The 19,961-nt window shown below is 48.8% G+C and overlaps 1 protein-coding gene across 3 annotated transcripts; it reads left to right on the top strand.

Moving 5' to 3' along the window:
- Positions 1-123: 123 nt before the first annotated feature.
- Positions 124-19,961, top strand: ELAC1 (elaC ribonuclease Z 1). Of its 3 annotated transcripts, XM_055126074.1 has the most exons (5): positions 124-272; positions 1,704-1,868; positions 8,865-9,332; positions 10,969-16,437; positions 17,992-19,961. In XM_055126074.1, the coding sequence occupies exons 2-4, from the start codon at positions 1,712-1,714 to the stop codon at positions 11,433-11,435; spliced, it is 1,092 nt and encodes a 363-aa protein (XP_054982049.1). In that variant the 5' UTR covers positions 124-272; positions 1,704-1,711; the 3' UTR covers positions 11,436-16,437; positions 17,992-19,961. The 3 variants fall into 3 exon arrangements, with proteins under 3 accessions (XP_054982049.1, XP_054982050.1, XP_004616194.2); XM_055126075.1 differs by lacking the exon at positions 17,992-19,961 and having other exon boundaries at positions 8,865-9,299; positions 10,969-16,105; XM_004616137.2 differs by lacking the exons at positions 124-272; positions 17,992-19,961 and adding an exon at positions 1,208-1,347 and having other exon boundaries at positions 10,969-16,105.

Raw genomic sequence — 19,961 nt, forward strand, 5'->3', positions numbered from 1 at the left:
ATTATTTTTATTTTTTTAAGCAACGACTCTCCATCGCGAAAAGCAGACGGAAAGATGGAAAAGGGTCTCCGGGTGAAGCCCGTCCTCCCAGAGCCTTGCAGCGGGCCGGCGGGCACTACCACTGAGTGGGGACCTCCGGCTCGTCCTAGAGCGGCCGCGCGCGGCCCCAGCCGACGGCGCACTTCCGCCCGCCCGGGTCGCCGCGGTGCGGGCGGCGGGGCCTGGCTGCAGCCTGCTCCTGCCCCGGCGCGTGCCGCGGGCCTCGGGAGTGGGTGAGTGGGGCCGGGCCCGCCGGCGGGGGGCGGGCCGGGGTGTGCCCCGTGGGGCGCACGCGCGGGAAGCCACCCCCCCCCCCGGCTGCGGGGGGGCGAGGGGACGGTGAGGCCGGCCGGCCCGAGGGGGACGGACACCGACTTGGACGCGAGCCTGGGCTCACGGCCGGCCGGAGCGCTGGACCGTGCTGGAATGGAGAGGGGCAGGGCCAGCCCGGGGCGCCCCTCCCCGGGCATCCCCCGGCGTCGCCTGGGACAGTGGGCTTCCCCCGCGGGGGTAGGAAGGTGGACGGGCACGCCCCCCACCCCAACCCCCGCTTTTGGCGATCGGCGTCCGGGCGCAGCTGCAAAGAGCTTGCAGGAATCTTGCACCTGCGGAGACCCCGGGCTCCCTCCCCTTGACTGGTGGTCTGCACCCCAGCTCCCCCCGTGCCCAGTGACGGTGCTGCGCCCGCGGCCTGTGTTGTGCACCGCGTGCTTTGTCCCGGGTCCCGTCCCAGAAAGCGAACCACAGCGCGAGTCACTTCCAGCTCCCCAATGCCTCCAAGGGGGCCCGTCCCGCAGCGCGCGCCCGGGTAGAGCAGAGCAGTGGCTGGTCACCTAGTGGGCCAGCTCATGAGAGGGTTTTGATGACAGGGGACGTGTCTCAGAATTTATAATTATGCCAAGTTTCAAAGGTAACGTAGGATCGTATACCGAGCGCACGACTCAGGGCCTTACTCCTGCCAGTGCTCCCGGGACCGTACAGGATGCCGGGATGCCGAGGATGGAACCTGGGTCCATCTCCTGCAAGGCAAACGCCCTACCTGCTGTGCTATTCCTCCAGCCTCAGCTGTGACCTTCTGTTCCTCCCCTCCCCACACACTGCATTTTCAAAGTGTAGTTTTAGCCATTAGATACTTGTTTCTGTTTATAAGACAGTGATTTTTTTTTGGGGGGGGGCAGTGGTTAGGGGGAAACATCTGCCCAAGAAAATGATCAGGGCTTACTCCTGGCTCTGCGTTCAGGAATCACTCCTGGCGGGGCCCCGGGGAACACCTGGGATGCCAAGGATCAAACCTTGGTCCTGTGCAAGGCAAGTGCTAGACTCGATGTACTATCACTGTTTCATTTTTGGTTTTGAAGCTCAGTTGGCAGTTTAGGGGTACTCCCATCTCAGTGCTTGGAGTGACTCCTGGCAGTGTTTGGGGATCTGTGCGGGGTCAGGGATTGAACCCAGGCCTCCTGCATGCAGAGATGTGCTGCAGTGATTTGACCTGTACCTCAGATCAGGAGTTATTAATATCTTACTTTAGATTTCTGGGGAAAGCTAGTAGCGGGTAGGAATCTAGACTATTCAGAATGACCAAGAATATACCAGTACATCTCATAAGAACCTGTGCTCGGTGATACGGGCAGTCATGTGTAATCGCTGGTGATCTTTCATTGCAGGGTGGACAATGGCGATGGACGTGACCTTTCTGGGCACTGGTGCAGCGTACCCATCCCCCACCCGGGGTGCCTCAGCGCTGGTCCTCCGGTGTGAGGGCGAGTGCTGGCTTTTTGACTGCGGAGAGGGCACTCAGACACAGCTTATGAAAAGCCAGCTGAAAGCAGGTGAGCGTGCCTTCAGCGATCTGATTCAGACGGTTCCTTCTGCCTTTTTTTCCTTTGTTCTCCTTAGGCCTTTGAGTAAAACCAGCCCTGAGAGTTGATCCCACTTCCGTGCTAGCACCACGGCAAGGTGGGCAGTTATCTTGGAGTTATTGGGTGTCTGGTCACACCCACTTGACTTCATTCATGCTCTGTTCAGAGCAAGGATTTGTATGGGCTTGGGCGGTGTATGGAGGGAAGACGCCAGGCATGTTAGAGGAAGACTGCCAGGCAAGGGAGCAGTCTGCACCCTCAATTCTACTAAGAGGCACATCTGGGTTCCATGAGCAGGTGATGTTCAGAGGAACCCAGCTCTTTCCTGTTTGAGGTACACAGAGTTAGCCTCCCAAAGATGCTGACCTCTGACCTCTTGGGCTGGGGAGAAGGGTGTTCTAGGCAGAGAGCTGACCCAAGAAGAGGCCCGGAAACTGGGAATCTGACCTAGGTTCAGCCAGACCTGTCTCCCAGTCCCACCTGTGTCACAGGCTTGGCACCTTCACAGATCTTTAAATGGAAGTTTTGCCTTCTCACCTCAAAGATGCGGATAGAAATGCCATGTTTGGGGCCAGAGAGCTAGTACAGCAGGAGGGCACTTGTCTTACATACGACCGACCCAGGTTCCATCCCCAGCATCCCATATGGTCCCCCACCTGATCCCTGAGGGTGGAGCCAGGAGTAAACCCTGAGCACAGCTGGTTGAGGCCAAAAAAGGGGGAGGGGGGGAGAAAAAAAAAGACAAAGAAAGAAATGCCACTTAGCAGGAATACTGTGAGAATTATATGTGATAATCAGTCTCCTCATTGGTTAAATCTTAGCTCAGATGCTGTTTCCTCAGAGGCTTTCCCTGAGCCTCTGGGGTACCCTTCTCCATCCAGGCCTTCTGCTCTGTCCTGTTACTGATTTTATCATCATTTTCTAAAATGATGTGCTTTAAAAGAGTTCTTTCTGTGTGCGCCTTACTTAAAGAGTAAGCACTGATCACTTATGTACCTGGTATATACCTGGTAAATACTTGCTCAGTTAATTCATGACTAAGACTGTCAGCACCTCACCCAGTACCTTTCACTCCTTACTTCTTGAAAAATGTCTGTGAGGTTATTATTCCTTTGACTCAGCACAGGGCATGGCATTCGATGATGAAAGGAAAGATAATTTTGTGTTCAAAGATCTCTTGTCTAGTAGAAGAAAGTGATTTGTTAGCAGTTGTAGTATATTAAGTGGAATAATGGAGGTGTTTTTGAAGTGCTTCTGGAGCATGCAGGGGAGGGAGGCTGACTGGAGTTGTGTGTCCAGAGAGAGCATCCCAGGTGTGGGAACAGTTGTGTTAGGGCCCAAGGGGTGACTTGACGTTCTTTGGGAGAGAATGGAGTAGATGTATAAGGTACAGACATCAGAGTAATGATATTTCCAGGAGAACGACAACATGTTTGAGAAACAGTAAACTCTCAGCTGGGAGATAAGAATGCTGAAATGTAAAAGTGGCAGATAGAAAAGTCTCTGTGGGTACTTGGACTTTTTTTTTTTTTAAGAAATCCTACTAGCAAAAAGAAACCATAAGAACTTTAAAGCAGGGGCATGACTTTTTTGTCTGTTTTTATTTCCGAACGGAATATTCTAATGGCAAATATCTAGGGAACAGGAACGGCATCAGAGAGAGCTGTTCTAACACAGACGTGTTCTAACACAGACCTTAGCGTGCGGGGGTGGTGAGGGTGTGGAAGCAGGGACCAGGAACAGGGGTCAGGACAAGAGAGACTTAGTGAATCAGCAGCAGGTGGCGAGACATGAACGCCAGGGTGTGAAGCAGTGAAGACTCCCGTGTTACATTCCAGTCAGAGATGGTGATGTCGGCAAAGAGCCCTTGGACGGTGGAGCGTGTGTCCCCCCGGGGACTCGTGGTTTGGAGGTTACACGGTTCAGCTTTAACTTGGCTCTGCCTTGACCTGCAGGAGCAGGGCAGGTCTTTGGCTGTACTTCGCCAGGGCCCGCTGGGGTTTCCTTCCCCGAGAACTGCAGAGGCTGCAGCCTGGGGAGACAGTTCCGCTGCTGAGCGCTTCAGGGAGCCGGGGCTCCAGCGGCAGCCCCTTTTATTAGAAATGTGCCCTGGGGGGCTGGAGCAATAGTACAGCGGGTAGGGCGTTTGCCTTGCATGCGGCCGACCCGGGTTCAATCCCAGGCATCCCATATGGTTCCCCAAGCACTGCCAGGAGTAATTCCTGAGTGCAAAGCCAGGAGTAACCCCTGAGCATCGCTGGGTGTGACCCAAAAAGAAAAAAAAAAGTGCCCTGGGGGGCTGGAGCAATAGTACAGCGGGTAGGGTGTTTGCCTTGCACGCGGCTGACCCGGGTTCGATTCCCAGCATCCCATATGGTCCTCTGAGCACCGCTAGGGGTGATTCCTGAGTGCAGAGCCAGGAGTAAGCCCTGTGCATTGCCAGTTGTGACCCAAAAAGCAAAAAAAAAAAAAAAAAATGTGCCCTGGATTCTGTCCCAGAGACAAGGTGTGAGGATAGTTCCGTCTTTGGAGCTCATGCCGATTCTTAACACTGGATCCTTTTGTCGTGTGTGCTTGTGCTTGGGGACAAAATACTCTAATGCAAGTGTGTAGGGAACAAGAACGGCATCAGAGTGACCCTTTCTAACCCGGGTGTCTCTTGGTTCCTCGGGGTCGGGGAGCCCGGGCCTGGCTGGGGCTTCTCTGCTTGGCCCTTGTCAGTCGGCTGCAGTCCCTGTTCCCGATGTCTCCGCCGAGGACCAGCTTGGGGAAGAGTTGACTCCGGAGCTCGCGCTGGATGTGGCGGATCCTCTGAGAGGCCGACAGTTTCTTCTGCTGCGGGTGGCGGCAGCACCAGGCTGCTGGCAGGAGGGAGCCTTACGGCGACACAGGCTCCCTCACCCCTGCGCATCAGCGCCCCGGCCCGAAGCAAGTCACAGGTCCCCACAAGGGGTGAGGGGAGCGGAGCCCGGGAGGAGCTGAGCCTGGCTCTCACCCAGAGTCTTCCTGCCACGCCCGTTTCTCTACCAGAGGTTCTCCTTTTTTTTTTTGGCTTTTTTGGGTCACACCTGGCAATGCACAGGGGCCACTCCTGGCTCTGCACTCAGGAATTACTCCTGGCGGTGCTCAGGGGACCATATGGGATGCTGGGAATCGAACCCGGGTCAGCCGCGTGCAAGGCAAACGCCCTACCCGCTGTGCTATCTTTCCAGCCCCCAGAGGTTCTCCTTTTATAACTGCTTTGTGTCCTACTTTCTGTAGGGCCCAGACCCCTCGGCCCTGGCGCGGGCTCACCCATCCACAGGCCTGACTGCCCAGGGCCCGAAGCCGGCAGGAGGCGAGTGGGGACATCTGGTGCCGGTGACGGAACCAGGGCCTCAACACAAGCAGGGCACATGCCTCAGGCCTGTTGCAGATAAAGCGAGGTGTATTTAAGTAGATGATAAAGCTACACCTGGGAATAAATACGGAAATAAGAGAAAACCTAAGGAAACCACTTGTTGAGTGTGTAACAAGCAGAGGAAGCCCTGGCCTCGTAAAGGAGGGTGAGACGGACCCTCCAGAGGGCCGTGAGGCTCCGATGGGAAGCAGCAGCGTGCTCAGCGGCTGCTCGCTCGGGGGCCGGCTGGGGTTCACCTGTACCGATTCCCTTCTGGGTCACAGTGTTCTGTGACTTTCCCAGGGAAATGCTTTCTCTTATCAGACTTTGAAGTCTCTGTTATCTTCTTTGAAGTTCCCATGGGCTCTCAAGGTCAGCATCTGATCTCCTGGTGTAAGTTTGCCGTAGCAGTTTGTCCATGACTTTAAAGAGTGAGCTTAAGCCTGCCTTAAAAAAAAAAAAAATGGGGGCCGGAGCGATAGCACAGCGGGTAGGGCGTTTGCCTTGCACGTGGCCGACCCGGGTTCGATCCCTGGCATCCCATATGGTCCCCCAAGCACTGCCAGGAGTAATTCCTGAGTGCAAAGCCAGGGGTAACCCCTGAGCATCGCTGGGTGTGACCCAAAAAGCAAAAAAAAAAAAAAAAATAGAGGCCACTCCCCGAAGTGCTTAGGCCCTTCAGGGTTTGGGGCCACGATGGCTTTCCATGCAGTGATTTGGCAGTGGGGCGGGGTGGGGACAGGCATGGGCGGCATGCGGTTCAGGGCTTTGCGCAGCTACGCTTAGCCTTTCCCCCTAAAACATTTTCAAATACGAGGATGTTTGTTCAGTGATGATGAAAATTGAGCCAGGGAGATAGCTTAAAGCACATGCTGTGATGTGGGAGTACCAGGCCTGATCCCCGGTATTACTGGAGAACTGAGCCACTAGGCACCCCTCAGTGTGGCCGGAAAACCAGAAAGGAAACAAACGATTTTAAAAATCACACATGGCATATGCTGCCCGAGCCCGTGTGCTACTTGTGCCCATGTGGCCAAGCACATGTGTTGCCCGAATCTCCCCTCTTGAGATGTGTACTTTCATGCTTTCGTGTCTAATGCTGGGATGTGTGTAGGGGCTCTCTCTGCCCTTGGAGAAGCCCGGGTTCTCTCTTGAGCATGTTTCTCTCCACTTCTCTTCCACTTTCTATCCCTCCTTCTTCAAAACCTCGAATAAAAACTGTAATTTCAAAAATAAATAAATAAATAAAAAATAAAAATCACACATGCTTAGGGGCTGGAGAGATAGTGTAGTGGGTAAGCCGCTTGCCTGGCCCGGGCCCAACCCAGGCTCAATCCCCGGCACCCCCTGGGGTCCCCCAAGCACTGCCAGGAGTGAGTCTTGAGTGCAGAGCCAGGAGTGATCCCTGAGCATCACTGGGTAGGACTCAGAAGCTAAAACAACCAAAATATAAAAAATCATACATGCTTCTTGGAAACATTGTAACAGGAGAAAAGAGTGTAAGAAAGTCTAAATATCCTTCATATTTAACTTTCCCATCTTTGGATATAGAATAGTTGTGTAGGTATGTTTGTCTGTGCACATGCACGCACATGTGGACAGTGTAAATGGAGCCACTATGCGTGGTGTAAATGCTCGTTTTATCCCAACATTATTTATGCACAATATATTGCAAACCTTTCCTCTGACCGTAAGTGCAGCTGCAGCCTCGCGTAGAGCCGTGTTTCTCAGCCTTTTTCCAACTTTGTTTTCTTCATGTGGCCCCTCACCCTACCTTCCCCTTCCCCCCCCCCCAGGCTCATAAAACCACATAAAAATCATTTATATGATTTTCACCTATGGCTCCCTTGAAATAATGTCCTGGGATCCCACAAGGGCCCTGTGGCTCTGGGGTGAGAATCTTTGGTTTCAAAGGTGCTTGGTTTTCCCTCCTCCCTGCACGACAGGTTCCTGGCGAGGCTTCTTGTTCTCAGGTGGCCAGGCCCGCGTGCATCTTTTCTCCGTTTGCTGCCTCCTCCTCCCTTTGATCTTTGTGGTTACCATTTCTTCTCCCACTACATCAAATTTCTTAAAAACGAAAGGCTTGTTTTTCCTGAAACTGTGATAACTGTGGGAAGCATTTTTTTACTTACTTACTTTATCTCCCTTGCTTTGAGTTCACAGATTGTCTTGGTATTTGGTCTTGACTTTGTTTTGCAGTAGATAGGAAGAGGGCCCCGAGAGTCTGGCGGGACAGTTTTGAGGTGATGCGAGATCAGTACCTCCATAACCTTGTTGTTCTCTATCTGACGAGGTCTCGGGGAGGGCCTGTGCGCTCTGGACAGCAGAGAGAGAGGGAAGTGGGAGGGGCAGGAGGAGGGAAGAAACAGCAAAAATAAAGACCGAGAAGAGGGAAAATAAAAATGAAGTACATATTGAAGGCATTTCCAGAGAGCCTCCGGGGAGCTATCACAGTTGAAAAATAGCCTTTGTCCAATCTGCTGTGGTCTGTCACAAGACCTACTCAGTGTAGGAATTCCGACGGGACTCACCCGAGGGACACTTTTGCTTTGATATTTGGGATCAGTCACATCCTACTAAGGCAGGACTGTTCCTTTCTGACACTAGTAGGCTCTTCCTGCTCTTCTGTCAAGCGTTTGAAATAGGTTAGTCATGAGCTCGGCGGGCAGCCGCTGTTAGACTAAGACATGTTAACTATGGTTGTTAAATGCTCTGTGGTGCACCTGGGGACAATGCCGTGTGACATCTTTTCACATACCGGCTGTAGCTTCAGTTTACCCTTAGCTGAGTCCAGGAACAGCCTCACCCAGCAATGCATGAAAGGCTTGCTGAGTCGTGCCAGCGGCAAGAAGGGCCAAGGGCAGGGCCCCCAGAGCAGAGGGCCAGCGGCACCTGCCTTGCTTCTTCCCTCACCCCGCTCTTCTCTTCGTTTAACCCTGTGGAGAGAGGTCAGTTCTGTTTGGTTAGTTAATCTCTTCCCTATAGAGAGTCCTTAACATTCAGGCAGTTTCTGATTCAGACGCGTCAGCCCAGAGGGGCCAGGGCAGCGTTACTTTTGTGGAAGCCTGTATGTGCTGTTCTCAGTGGGAGCAGTAGGGGGCAGTGTAACGGCTAGATGCTTTTGACACTTTAGGAGTGAGGAAATCTCTTAGGAGTGCAATACTGTATGCTTGGAACATGTTTTATAGGAGGGAGGGGAAGCATGTGGCATTAAAAAAAAAGTGTCTCTTCTGGAATTGGGGGAGATGTAAAGAAGTTTTTGGTGATAAGTAAAACTTCCAAATTTTACCTTACGGCTTTTTTTTGGGTAGCGGGGCCAGGGTGTTGGCCCACGCCTGGCTGTGCTCAGGGCTTCCTCCTGCTCTGCACTCAGGAAACACCACTGGTGGGGCTCGGGGACCATATGGGATGCCAGGGACCAAACCCGGGTTGGCCGGGTACGGAACAGCGCCCTCCCTGCCGTACTCTTGTTCCAGCCCCTTTACTGCTCATTATTTTTATTATTATTTTTTTTTTACTTTATGCAAGTTGCTCTGTATATTTCAAGTGTCACTTGCGGGTTTTTATTTCTCTGCCTTAACCCGAAGGGAGAATCACCAAGATCTTCATCACACACCTTCACGGCGACCACTTCTTCGGCCTGCCGGGCCTCCTGTGCACCATCAGCCTGCAGAGCGGCTCTGCCGGCGCCAAGCAGCCCATCGAGATCTACGGCCCCGCAGGGCTCCGCGACTTCATCCGGAAGACCATGGCGCTCTCGCACACGGAGCTGGTCTTCCCGTACGTGGTCCATGAGCTGGTGCCCACAGCTGACCAGTGCCCCGCGGAAGAACTGAAGCACTGGGCTCCGGAGTCGGGGGCAGACAGTCCCCCCACAGAGGGGCAAGGGAGAACGATCCTCTTAGATGAGGAGGAAAACGCCTACCTTCTGGTGGACGACGAGCAGTTCGTGGTAAAGGCATTCCGCCTCTTTCACCGAATCCCCTCCTTTGGGTTTTCAGTCGTGGAGAAGAAACGCGCAGGTAAACTCAATGCACAGAAGCTGAGGGACCTCGGTGAGTGTTTCGCCTTCCCAGCAGGCCCACTCGGGGCAGTTGTAAGAGGTGCTGTGGTGTTCTTTGTCGTGGTCTTGCCGGCCAGAAACCAGATGCTTTCTCACTTTATGTCCTTTGCCCAAATTTGCATCAGAGAAGTACTGGGGGCCCCAAAGAGGCCGTTTCAATGCAAAGTTTGGGTTTGGTTTTCTGGCCTCTCTTTAGCTTCCTGTGTGCACATTCTTGGTCCGCTGACCTGTCGTGGGTGACCAGGGTGGCGATCCCTTGAGAAGTCGTAGGCTTCCCCTCCCCCCGCTTAACCCATCTGTCTGTCGTTAGAAACCTGGGTTTATTGGTATCGGCCTGCATTCTTTTTGCCACAGTTTTTAACATTGCAGTTATGACTCCTTCCAAGATAGTCCTTCTCTGTCCGCCTGGCCTACGTGCATTACGTCGGTGTTCAGAACACGCCTTCTCACCCGTGCTGCCCGCCCACCGGGCCTGTCCAAGGCCGCCCCCGCCACTGTGCAGGGCATCATGCCCGGGGGATCTTGGCACAGCTCTGGGAGTACAGGCCCATGGCCCGCCAGCACCATCGTCGGTCTGGGCATGGCTGTGGCAGTGCCTGTGAGAAGCGGGATGATGGTTTGCGTGTTTCTGTCTTTATTTTCACAGTCTCTTCTGCAACTGAAACAAGGTGCTGATAGCTAGGAATACTGACTCAGGCCAACGATACTTTGTTTTCTAAAATTGTGAAAATGCTGTTTTAGGGGGCTGGAGCGATCGCACAGCGGGTAGGGTGTTTGCCTTGTACGCGGCCGACCCGGGTTCGATTCCCAGCATCCCATATGGTCCCCTGAGCACCGCCAGGAGTAATTCCTGAGTGCAAAGCCAGGAGTAATCCCTGAGCATCACCGGGTGTGACCCAAAAAAAAGAAAAAGAAAAAAATGCTGTTTTGTGCACACACACACACACACACACACTGATGGGGGTTTGGGGTGTGTGTGTCAGAGATCAAACTATACTGCTACACTACACCCCCATGCCAATATTTTCGTTGAAAACTTCAAGTCTGATTTTTGTTGGAATTAGTGATCACCCTGTATCTGTAGTATTTTCCAGAACGGTGATCAGATATTACTCTAGACTTGGACCAGGTTTAATTCCAGTTTGGTAAACCTGGGACTGCTCCTGTCTGTGAAGATTGACTATCTATGATTACCTGAGATTTTCCCTGATCCTGTGACTGAAGCAGTCCCCGTGAACAATTTTTAAGTTAGTCAATTTATGGGTACCTTGTCTCCACATTGCTAATTTAAGTGGGCTCTAATTTTCCCGAAAGCTGCACTTATTAAATAAAGCCCTCTGATGTTAGCCTTGGCTGTATTAAGGTCTCCGTGAGAGTGAGAGCTTAGATGTTATCTGACCCGTATTTTCAGGAAATGTTGAAAGTGGTAGAAATGCTAATATCAATACTTGGTACTGGACTTTTAAAGCTGTATAAATATTTCGGTTTTCCAAAAGTAGTAAAATTATCCATAGCGATTTTGACAAGAATTGTATGCCTTTTTCATTTGCTGTGCTATAAAACGCACTCTCTTTATAAAGCCATCAATCCCACGGCCTTGACGCAATGTCTTCTGCCTCTGTCACTAGGTGTCCCGCCCGGTCCTGCCTATGGGAAGCTGAAAAATGGAATTTCTGTTGTCCTGGAAAATGGAGTTACGATTTCCCCCCAGGATGTCTTAAAGAAGCCAGTCGTCGGAAGGAAGATCTGCATTCTGGGTGACTGTTCCGGGGTTGTGGGTGACGGCGGAGTGAGGCTGTGCTTCGAAGCAGACCTGCTGATCCATGAGGCGACCCTGGACGACTCCCAGATGGACAAAGCCAAGGAGCATGGCCACAGCACCCCGCAGATGGCAGCTGCGTTTGCAAAGCTCTGCCAAGCAAAAAGGCTGGTTCTGACTCACTTCAGTCAGCGGTACAAGCCCGTCGCCTTGGCCCGGGAGGGAGAAACAGATGGGACTGCAGAACTGAAAAAGCAAGCCGAATCCGTGTTGGATCTCCAGGAAGTGACTCTCGCGGAAGATTTCATGGTGATTGGCATTCCCATCAAGAAGTGAGACCGAACTGTCACATCTGTGACTGTTTTTGACCCCACAGTTCAACGTGTTGTTGTTGTTGTTGTTGTAGTACCTGTTGTTTTTGGTCTAAAATGATCTGAGTCCTCAGAACCGTGATGGTGCTGCAATTGTGGAACCGACTCCGCAGTGCGAGGGAGCAGGATTTTTTTATAATAAATTATTTTAAAAAGAAAAACACAGCATGCTTCGTCAGACGCAGATCTGATGAAGCGCCTCGGGTGTGCGTGTCCTTTTGGCCGCTGCCTCAGATTGAAGCCAGTACCTGGTGCCGTCTTGGCCTTTGCTTCCGTGCGGCAGTACTGCTGGGCAAAGCCCACAGCGCTCAGTCCTCCCGGCTGAGAAGGGCGACTTGGCGGTTTGCGCTGAATCTGTTTAAATTAGTACAGACCAGAATAGAAAGAAACATAATGGGACATCAGGCATATAGGGTTGAAGCTGGCTTGTTCCATTTTGGATCTTTTTGCTAGAATACTGAGTACAGAGTTGAATAGGGATTTGTCTTTCAAGTGATATTTTATTGAGATTTCACATTTGCTCTGGATCTGTGATTCTTGGCTGGGATTAACACAGCTCTCTTGAAGTAAGATTTGTAATAGTAGGGCTGTTTCCTTGTCACTATAGTGGAGGGTGGGGAGTACTACTGGTTTACTACTGAACTTAGCAGGGGCCAGGGATACTATGTCCTGCAAAGTTTGGGTCAGCCCTATGCAATGGAGAATTGTTTCACCCCAAAATGTAAATTTCGGGCCTATTAACATGCACATAAATTAACATAAATTAAGACTTACACTCCCAATATGAATACGCTTATCAAAATTAGTGACATATTGTTGAATTACTAACTAAGTGAATAGTAGTGAATAGTCGGAATGTCGTAGCAAATATTATTTGACAGAAATGAGCTGGAACTTATTAGAAACAAATGTCAGCTAAACTGAGGTATAATGTATATGTTTATTAATAATTCTCTGGGAAAATTTTGATTAAGTGTTCTTCATAGAATATGTTTCCTTCTGGATTATCTTCCACCTCCTGTCTATCTAACATCTGACTCATTTGCCACAAAGCATTTCTCAAAATGCGTTCCTGAAAAACATCCCAAATATCAGTTCAATCAAAAGGGTTTCCTAGGCAGGTCCGTTTGGGAAGCTCTTGGTGTGGTACTTCTTTGGGATCATGCTTCTGTCCATCATCATATTAAAAGTAATGGAGTTACCATTTGGGCACCTGGGCCCTGGGTTGACCTGCCCTCAGAACCCCGTTCTCCACCAGAAGGCAGTATCTCTGTGGTACCAGCTGAGCAATTTGCTGACTTTGAGCTTCTTCCTCTCTTCTCTAAGATGATAAAAAACAAGAAAATACACCTCTTAGGATCATTGTCTGGTGAAATATGACAGCACACTGAAGGATTTTTTTTTTTTTTTTGCTTTTTGGGTCACACCTGGCGATGCACAGGGGTTACTCCTGGTTCTACACTCAGGAATTACTCCTGGCGGTGCTCAGGGGACCATATGGGATGCTGGGATTCGAACTTGGGTCAGCCACGTGCAAGGCAAACGCCCTACCCGCTATGCTATCGCTCCAGCCCCAGCACACTGAAGGATTTATGTTTGCTTAAAGGCCAACATTGAGAGCCATAGAGGACTCCAGGTACGACTCCACTGAACCCCATTCTGAGTTCTGTTTTTCCATTTGGTATCTGCCAACAGCTTAAGAACTTAGAGAGCTTAAAAGGATGCATGTTTAGAAATACTGACATGAGTATAGTGTTAAAGTCCTTTGGGTTCCAGGCTTATCTGCTAAAATTGTTGACTTCTGGGTGGCTCGAAGGCTTTCGAGTAGCAGCAGTCAGGATGGGTCTAGTTTCTCAAGATCTTTCTGAACCAGTCTCCACTGTCATCTGATTTTGCGCTACTTGATGCTCTCATTCCCCGCAGTCCCAAAGTTTAGCCAGTCGTAAAGTATATCTTGGTTTCTGAATTCAGTTTAAACAAGAATTTATTAATCACCTACTCTGTGCCCAAACTGTGCAAGAGGTCATGGTTAGTGTTAGATCCTGTACTACATGGTGCTCTTGAGGGTAGGAAATTCATGTTATCACCTCTACATTCTTAGAAATGCCTACTCAGAGCTCAGAAATGCTAAGTGGGCCAGGGATACAGCTCAGCTTTCGAGCCTTGCATGGCCCTGTGAGGCCGTGTCTTGGATCTGCGTACCTCTCACACACAAGTCTCAGAAATTCAGATGCTAAATGAAGTGAGGTTTTGATGTGAGTCCAATCTGGAAAACTTAGTTTAGGACTCATGTAAAACCCAATTTATTAGTATAGATGGCCAAAAAAAAAACCCCTAGTTATTCCTGCCCCATTCTCAAGCACCAACTGAGTGCCAGTTAAAAGTGTATAAATGAATATAAGACAAAATTCCAGGCTGGGCTCATAGTTTCAGTGGCAGAGAGGGAGAAATAAAAGTAAACAGTTCCTTCAAATGTTCTAATCTTGTAGCAGGTGCTCAATTTCCCTATTCTGGCACATTCTTTGGTAGCTCATTTAAGCTGTGTCCTTAGCATCAGACTCTATTAATATAGGTAGACTAAGCCTTCAGATATGATGGGAATGTCAGAGTGGATTGAAAGGTTGGATCAAGTGTACTTTATCAGTCTACGGCCACATTCTTGGGCTTTCTGACCTAGATAGTGTTCTTAATAGAACTAGAAGAAGGAAGCTTATTCTGGATTTCCCAGAACCCATAATCTGCTTTTTTTGTGTGACCCATGGAGGATTAGATATTACTGTCCCCAAAATTTATTACTGAATTCTCTTTAACCGTGAAACATCTTTGGAACACTGAAAAATACTGTTTCTGCATTCTTTTCAAAAGTATGTGTGTTTTCGGCACAATATCTTTGGCCTACTTCTCCCTCTAGGAGAAACTGCCAATCCTCTGAGAGTTTCCTGCCCACATGGGACAGCCTTGCAAGCTTCCCATGGTGTATTCATATGCTAAATCCAGTAACAAGCTGGATCTCATTCCCCTGACCCTGGAGAGCCCCCAGTGTAACATCCTTAGGAGGGCCGAGTTGAGATAGACTTCTGAGATCTCAGGGAAAGGACAAAATGAGATGTTACTGAGCCCGCCCGAGAAATCGGTGATTAACGGGATGTTGTGATTGATTGATTGATTGATTGTGTTTTCAGTGGGGTGGGCTTGGGCTGGAGCAAAATAGTACAGCAAGGAGGGTATTTGCCTTGCTTGCAGCGGACCTGGATTTAGTCCCCAGCATCCCATATAGTTTCCTAAGCACCACCAGGAATAATTCCTGAGTGCAGAGCCAGGAATAATCCTTGAGCATCACTGGGTGTGGTCCAAAAACATATTTATATAATATTTATTTATGAATATATATTTCCACATCTGTATTTAAAATATATTGTGTTTTTCTTTGCCCTATACTTCCCAGTGTCAAGTGTACATAGACAAAAATACCTCCTTATTTTAGATAAAAATAGCTCTTTGTAGTTCTTAAAAGATATTTAGATTTGCCCAATACACTGGTGAAGGGATGGGTGTTTGAATATTGTATAACTGAGACATAAACCTGAGAACTTTGTAACTTTCCACATGGTGATTCAATAAAAATTAAAAAAATAAAAATATAAGCAAGTAGATTTGCCCAATAGACCCTAAATCAGCTGTCTTCTAATACCCATCCTAATACTTTCAATGTTTAGTCATAAAAGCAGTGCCTACTTGTAGATAATTTTTTAAGAATCAAGAAAAGATGATTACTCAGAATTTATCACTCAGAGAGCTACTATTTCTGGTCCAGTGGTCTTCAGTCTTAGATAAGATTCAGAATTACTCAAGATAGCACATAATTGGATAGGTATGCACAGGTAAAATATCCTTACAAAACCTAATTCAGCAGGACGGTGCAGAAGCCAAGAACCTTCATCATTAACAGGTTTCCCACCCTAGATGGTTCTCAAATATGAATGCAGTAAACTGCAATGGGGAAAAAAAAAACTTGATGTGGACTGAAGCAGTAGCACAGCGGGTGGGGAGTTTGCCTTGCATGTAGCCGACTGGGTTCAATCAATTCCTCCATCCCTCTTGGAGAGCCCCACAAGCAACTAAGAGTATCCCGCCCCCATGGCAGAGCCTGGCAAGCTACCTGTGGTGTATTTGATATGCCAAAAAACAGTAACAAGTCTCACAATGGAGATGTTACTGGTGCCCGGCTGGAGCAAATTGATGAACAATGGGAAGACAGTGTGACAGTGTTACAGTGCTTAAGATAATTGGGGTGTGTATAACTATTTGACATGATTTAAAAATAGAATGTTTTTGTTACATGCATCCATATTTTTACCTGTAGGTTCTCAACTGTTTTTCCTCATTTAACATTGATTATTTTCCCATGGTATTAAATATTCATTAAAAGCATGAATTTAATGCTTTTATATTGTCTCACCCTAGAAAGGTAATGCAAATGTAACTTTTTCTATTTTTGTAGGGCATTGACATTGTTTTCCATTATTTGAAATGATACTGTTATAAATATTATTGGATGTAAGTTTTTCTCTGAGTATTTTCTTAGGCTTGATTTCTGTGAAGGTCAAAACCTCTGATTAAAAAAAAAAAAGAGTTTATTTTTTTACTCCAATTGGGAATTGCCCACTGTTTTCAAGGTTATGCTTTTCACGGCAACATAGGAAAACCTGTTTTGTACCATAAATCGCACAGATAAGTGATAACTGAGTATCATCAGTGAGTGACCTCTTTAATACTTCCCTTCCAAAACATTTACATATAATTTTTGCCTCCTAGCACAAATAATTTTTTTCTTTCAGTGAGCACTCATGATTCAATTCTGCTAACTTAAAAACTTGGAAACTTTTGCTTTTAAAAGGATAAAAATACCTACTGCTCAACCCTGTCCATGACAAGATGTATAATGAAGGCACTTTTGTCTTCCCAAGGTATGAATTTATAGTGAAATGTGCCGGTTCTGTCCTTGTTGATTGATGGATTTTTCAGGTACTGAATGAGTCAGAGTATTTTTTTTTTTCTCAGATGGAAAGAATAAAAACAGAAGGGCTGGGAATGCTTTTAATGTTCGCTCTTGGCAGGATAAGAATAGAGTTTAATGGGGTGGGGTAGGATGGGAGGTAAAAATCAAGAAATTATTTCCTTTCACAGTAGGAAGTAGTGTTTTAAAATGGAAAGATAAAGAGTACTTTCAGCATGTTGTGATTTAAAGGGGGAGGGGGGCAGGGGTTAGCCGATCCCAGATGGCTAGTTTGCAGTGCGCCAGCAGGAAGCGAGGAACACAAGAGGGAAGAGGCAGGACATTATTCTTTATTCCCCATTAGGACTATTTGGTTATTTTTAATAATATGCGTATGTATGCACTTAGTCTTTTAGATGACAAAAGTCATCCAAAACACTGATGGGGGACTGGAGCGATAGTATAGCGGGGAGGGTGTTTGCCTTGCACGCAGTGGACCTGGGTTCGAGTCTCGGCATCCTATATGATCCCTAGAGCACTGCCAGGAGTGATTCCTGAGAGCAGAGCCAGGAGTGACCCTTGAGCACCGCTGGGTATGCCCCCCAAAAAACAAAAAATAAATAAAGTTTATTTTTTATTTTTTTATTTTTAAATTTGTTATTAGTGAATCACCGCGAGGTACAGTTATAAACTTAGGAACTTTCATGTTTGCATTTCAGCCATACAGTGATCCAGTGATTGTTTACCCACCCCTCCACCGGTGCCCATTCTCCTCCACCAATGTTCCCAGTATCCCTCCCACCATCCCCACCACCCCACCCCGCCTCTGCCGCAGGGCATTCCCTTTTGTTCTCTCTTCTTTTGGGTATTGTAGTTTGCAATAGAGGTATTGAGTTATTTTTTAAAAAATAAAATAAAATAGGGGCCGGAGCGATAGCACAGTGGGTAGGGCGTTTGCCTTGCATGCGGCCGACCCAGGTTTGATCCCCGGCATCCCATATGGTCCCCCAAGCACCGCCAGGAGTAATTCCTGAGTGCAGAGCCAGGAGTAACCCCTGAGCATCTCTGGGTATGACCCAAAAAGCAAAATAAAATAAAATAAAATAAAATAAAATAAAACAGGTGGATAAGCCGCTGCTCTGAATACCCCAAATGCTGGCCTTTACTCCACTGCCCCGGGGAGCTTGTGGTTGCTTCCTCTCAGGCTCCCCCCCTCCCCCAAAGTGACCCAACATTGACTTCTTTGTGCCAGCTGGAGCTCCCGTCACAGGAGGCACTCCTCCCTCTCCTTTCCCCTCTACCCTCTTCAGCTCCCGGCTTGCCCCAGGACACTCCTCTTCCTTTATAAGAGGGGAAGCTGCGTGGGTGGGGGGCCTCCCTCTTGGGCGTGTGGGGAGCTCCCTCCCGAGGCCCCCTCACGCCAGGGGAGCCTGGGAGATGGCGCCAGAGAGGCAGCAGATGTGGAGCAGTCTCCGCTTTGAAGGCTCTCTGATTCGTTCTGTGATTTTTGTTTTCCCCCAAACAGTCCATCAAAGCCTTAAATAGGCCCCTACCTGACACTTGTGAAGGCCCTTGCCCGGCCCATCTTTCCAAACTACTGTTACCCCACGGTGCCACACATCCCTGCAGCCCGGCTTGCTGGACCTTCTGGAGTCCGGGGTGGGAGGTCTCTACTGCCGCACCTGAACCGCTTCCTCTGCCTGGACCGTGCGTTCTCCTCCCTCTCAGGAACCTTGCCTGGACCTTCAGCAGCCCCGGGAGCCTCTTCCTCACAGCCCGTGCCCACCTTCCTGATCACCTTCCTTGACCTTCTCCCGTGGCTCGTGTGACCTTTGCTGATGCATCTCTCTCCCTGGCTAGCACATTGTCAGAACTGTGTCTGCTTTTGTGTTTCTTTATGCCCTAGTTCCTCGCTAGGTGCCTGCAACCTATAAGGCACTCAATAAATAGCGGGAATGGAGTCAGTTTTCCTCGCAAGCCTGTTCTATTAAGATTCAGTACTCTGTTCTTCTAGGGAGTTTTCCTGGTTAGTATTACAGGCAAATAAAATCCCCACCCTTGAACTCTGAACTGGGCAGGAAGCGCCTGGCTGCCTGTGAGCTTAACGAGGCAAATCCTTAGGAGGCACGGAGTTGGCACTGGGCTGGGGAAAGGGAGTGACTGAGAAATGAGGGTGTTTTGCCGGGCTAGGAAGTCTTAACAAAGGTTGTCAAGAATGAGCTGGGAAGCCCAGAACCCCACGCAGGTAGGAGATGGGCGACTTAAGAACAACTGATGTCAGCTGGTAATTTGGTGGGAGCTTCTTTGCTTGAAAATTTCCCCCCAACTTTCTCGGAAAGGTTGACACCGGATTTGGGAATCTCGCCAGCCTAGCACATGGCAAAATGAGAACAAGTTCTGATTTCCATGACTCAGCTGATCTGGTGGGAAAAAGGAACAGGAATGAAAAGTGATTGCCACTCGCAGGACATGTAGTCTTGAGCGGCCTTGGCAGCCTGTCTCCAAGGTTGATTTCCAGAAAGCCAAGGCAGTCTCGACCTTTATACCGCCCGTGGAATGGAGAGCCGGTAGCTGCCTGGACATGGGTGTTGATGTCCATGTCGGCTTATTCTGATCATCAGAAGCTGACATATCCAAACTCATAAGGAAGTAGAGCGCCTAAGGTTAACTAAAGTTAAAAAAAAAAAAAGTATTTCCACTCCTAAATAAACCTGGCAGAGAGATAAACAATGTTGCTCAGATGTCAGCTTGCTAATTATACACCCAGCAGACATGGCAGGTACAAAGATTAAATTCACCCATGAAAAAGTAAAGGGAAAGGCGAGGGATCAAGTTTCCCAACAATCTAAATCGCCCAGAAACTGCCAGGACTGCACAGGCAGCCTCAGGGAAGAGCTCAGCAACGCTTAACTCAGTGTCGCCGAGTGAAACCCAGGTCAGGGTATCTAGATTGTTCCCTACTTTGTTGTGGCTTCTAGGGATCCAGGCCGGTCACGGTGAGACCCTAGCTTTGTCAGTTACCCGGGCTTGGACCTTATAGGAAAGCCCGCAGACCACACGCTGACCCCCATGCTCTGACAGAGGGCCTTGCTATGGAACAGATCTTCCTCCAGCCACAGATGGTGAAACACAAGTGCTGGACAGGCTCCTACTAGCAGACACAGTAGCTTCTGTAGCCCCAGAGACCTGCAGGGACCTTAAGGTTACATACTAACAAACAAAATACTTCTTTAAACTGATCTTGAGAACTAGTGCCAACAATATGTCTTGCTGGCCCCACTCAAGATGTTTCAAGATGGAAAAACTAGCACCAGAGACAGGATTTGGGGGATTCATTTGTAACAAATTAGGTTGTTTCAAATTTGTACTTGCTTTGAACAGAATTGGAGGAGGATCTTCAGAAATTCAGATCAGGGAGCCTCTAATCTGTTCAGTGATAGATATTAAAATAATCGTGATATCATTCAGACTCCATAAAATTGTCATTTTCATATA

The sequence above is a fragment of the Sorex araneus genome, chromosome 2 (assembly GCF_027595985.1).
Source record: "Sorex araneus isolate mSorAra2 chromosome 2, mSorAra2.pri, whole genome shotgun sequence".
In the NCBI taxonomy this organism is placed as follows: domain Eukaryota; kingdom Metazoa; phylum Chordata; class Mammalia; order Eulipotyphla; family Soricidae; genus Sorex; species Sorex araneus.

Excerpts from the sequence above, each read along its gene's own strand:
- ELAC1 (XM_055126074.1), top strand. The coding sequence starts at position 1,712 with ATGGCGATGGACGTGACCTTTCTGGGCACTGGTGCAGCGTACCCATCC. Across the intron at positions 1,869-8,864 it reads GAAAAGCCAGCTGAAAGCAG|GGAGAATCACCAAGATCTTC; the intron begins GTGAGCGTGCCT and ends CTTAACCCGAAG. Across the intron at positions 9,333-10,968 it reads ACAGAAGCTGAGGGACCTCG|GTGTCCCGCCCGGTCCTGCC; the intron begins GTGAGTGTTTCG and ends CTCTGTCACTAG.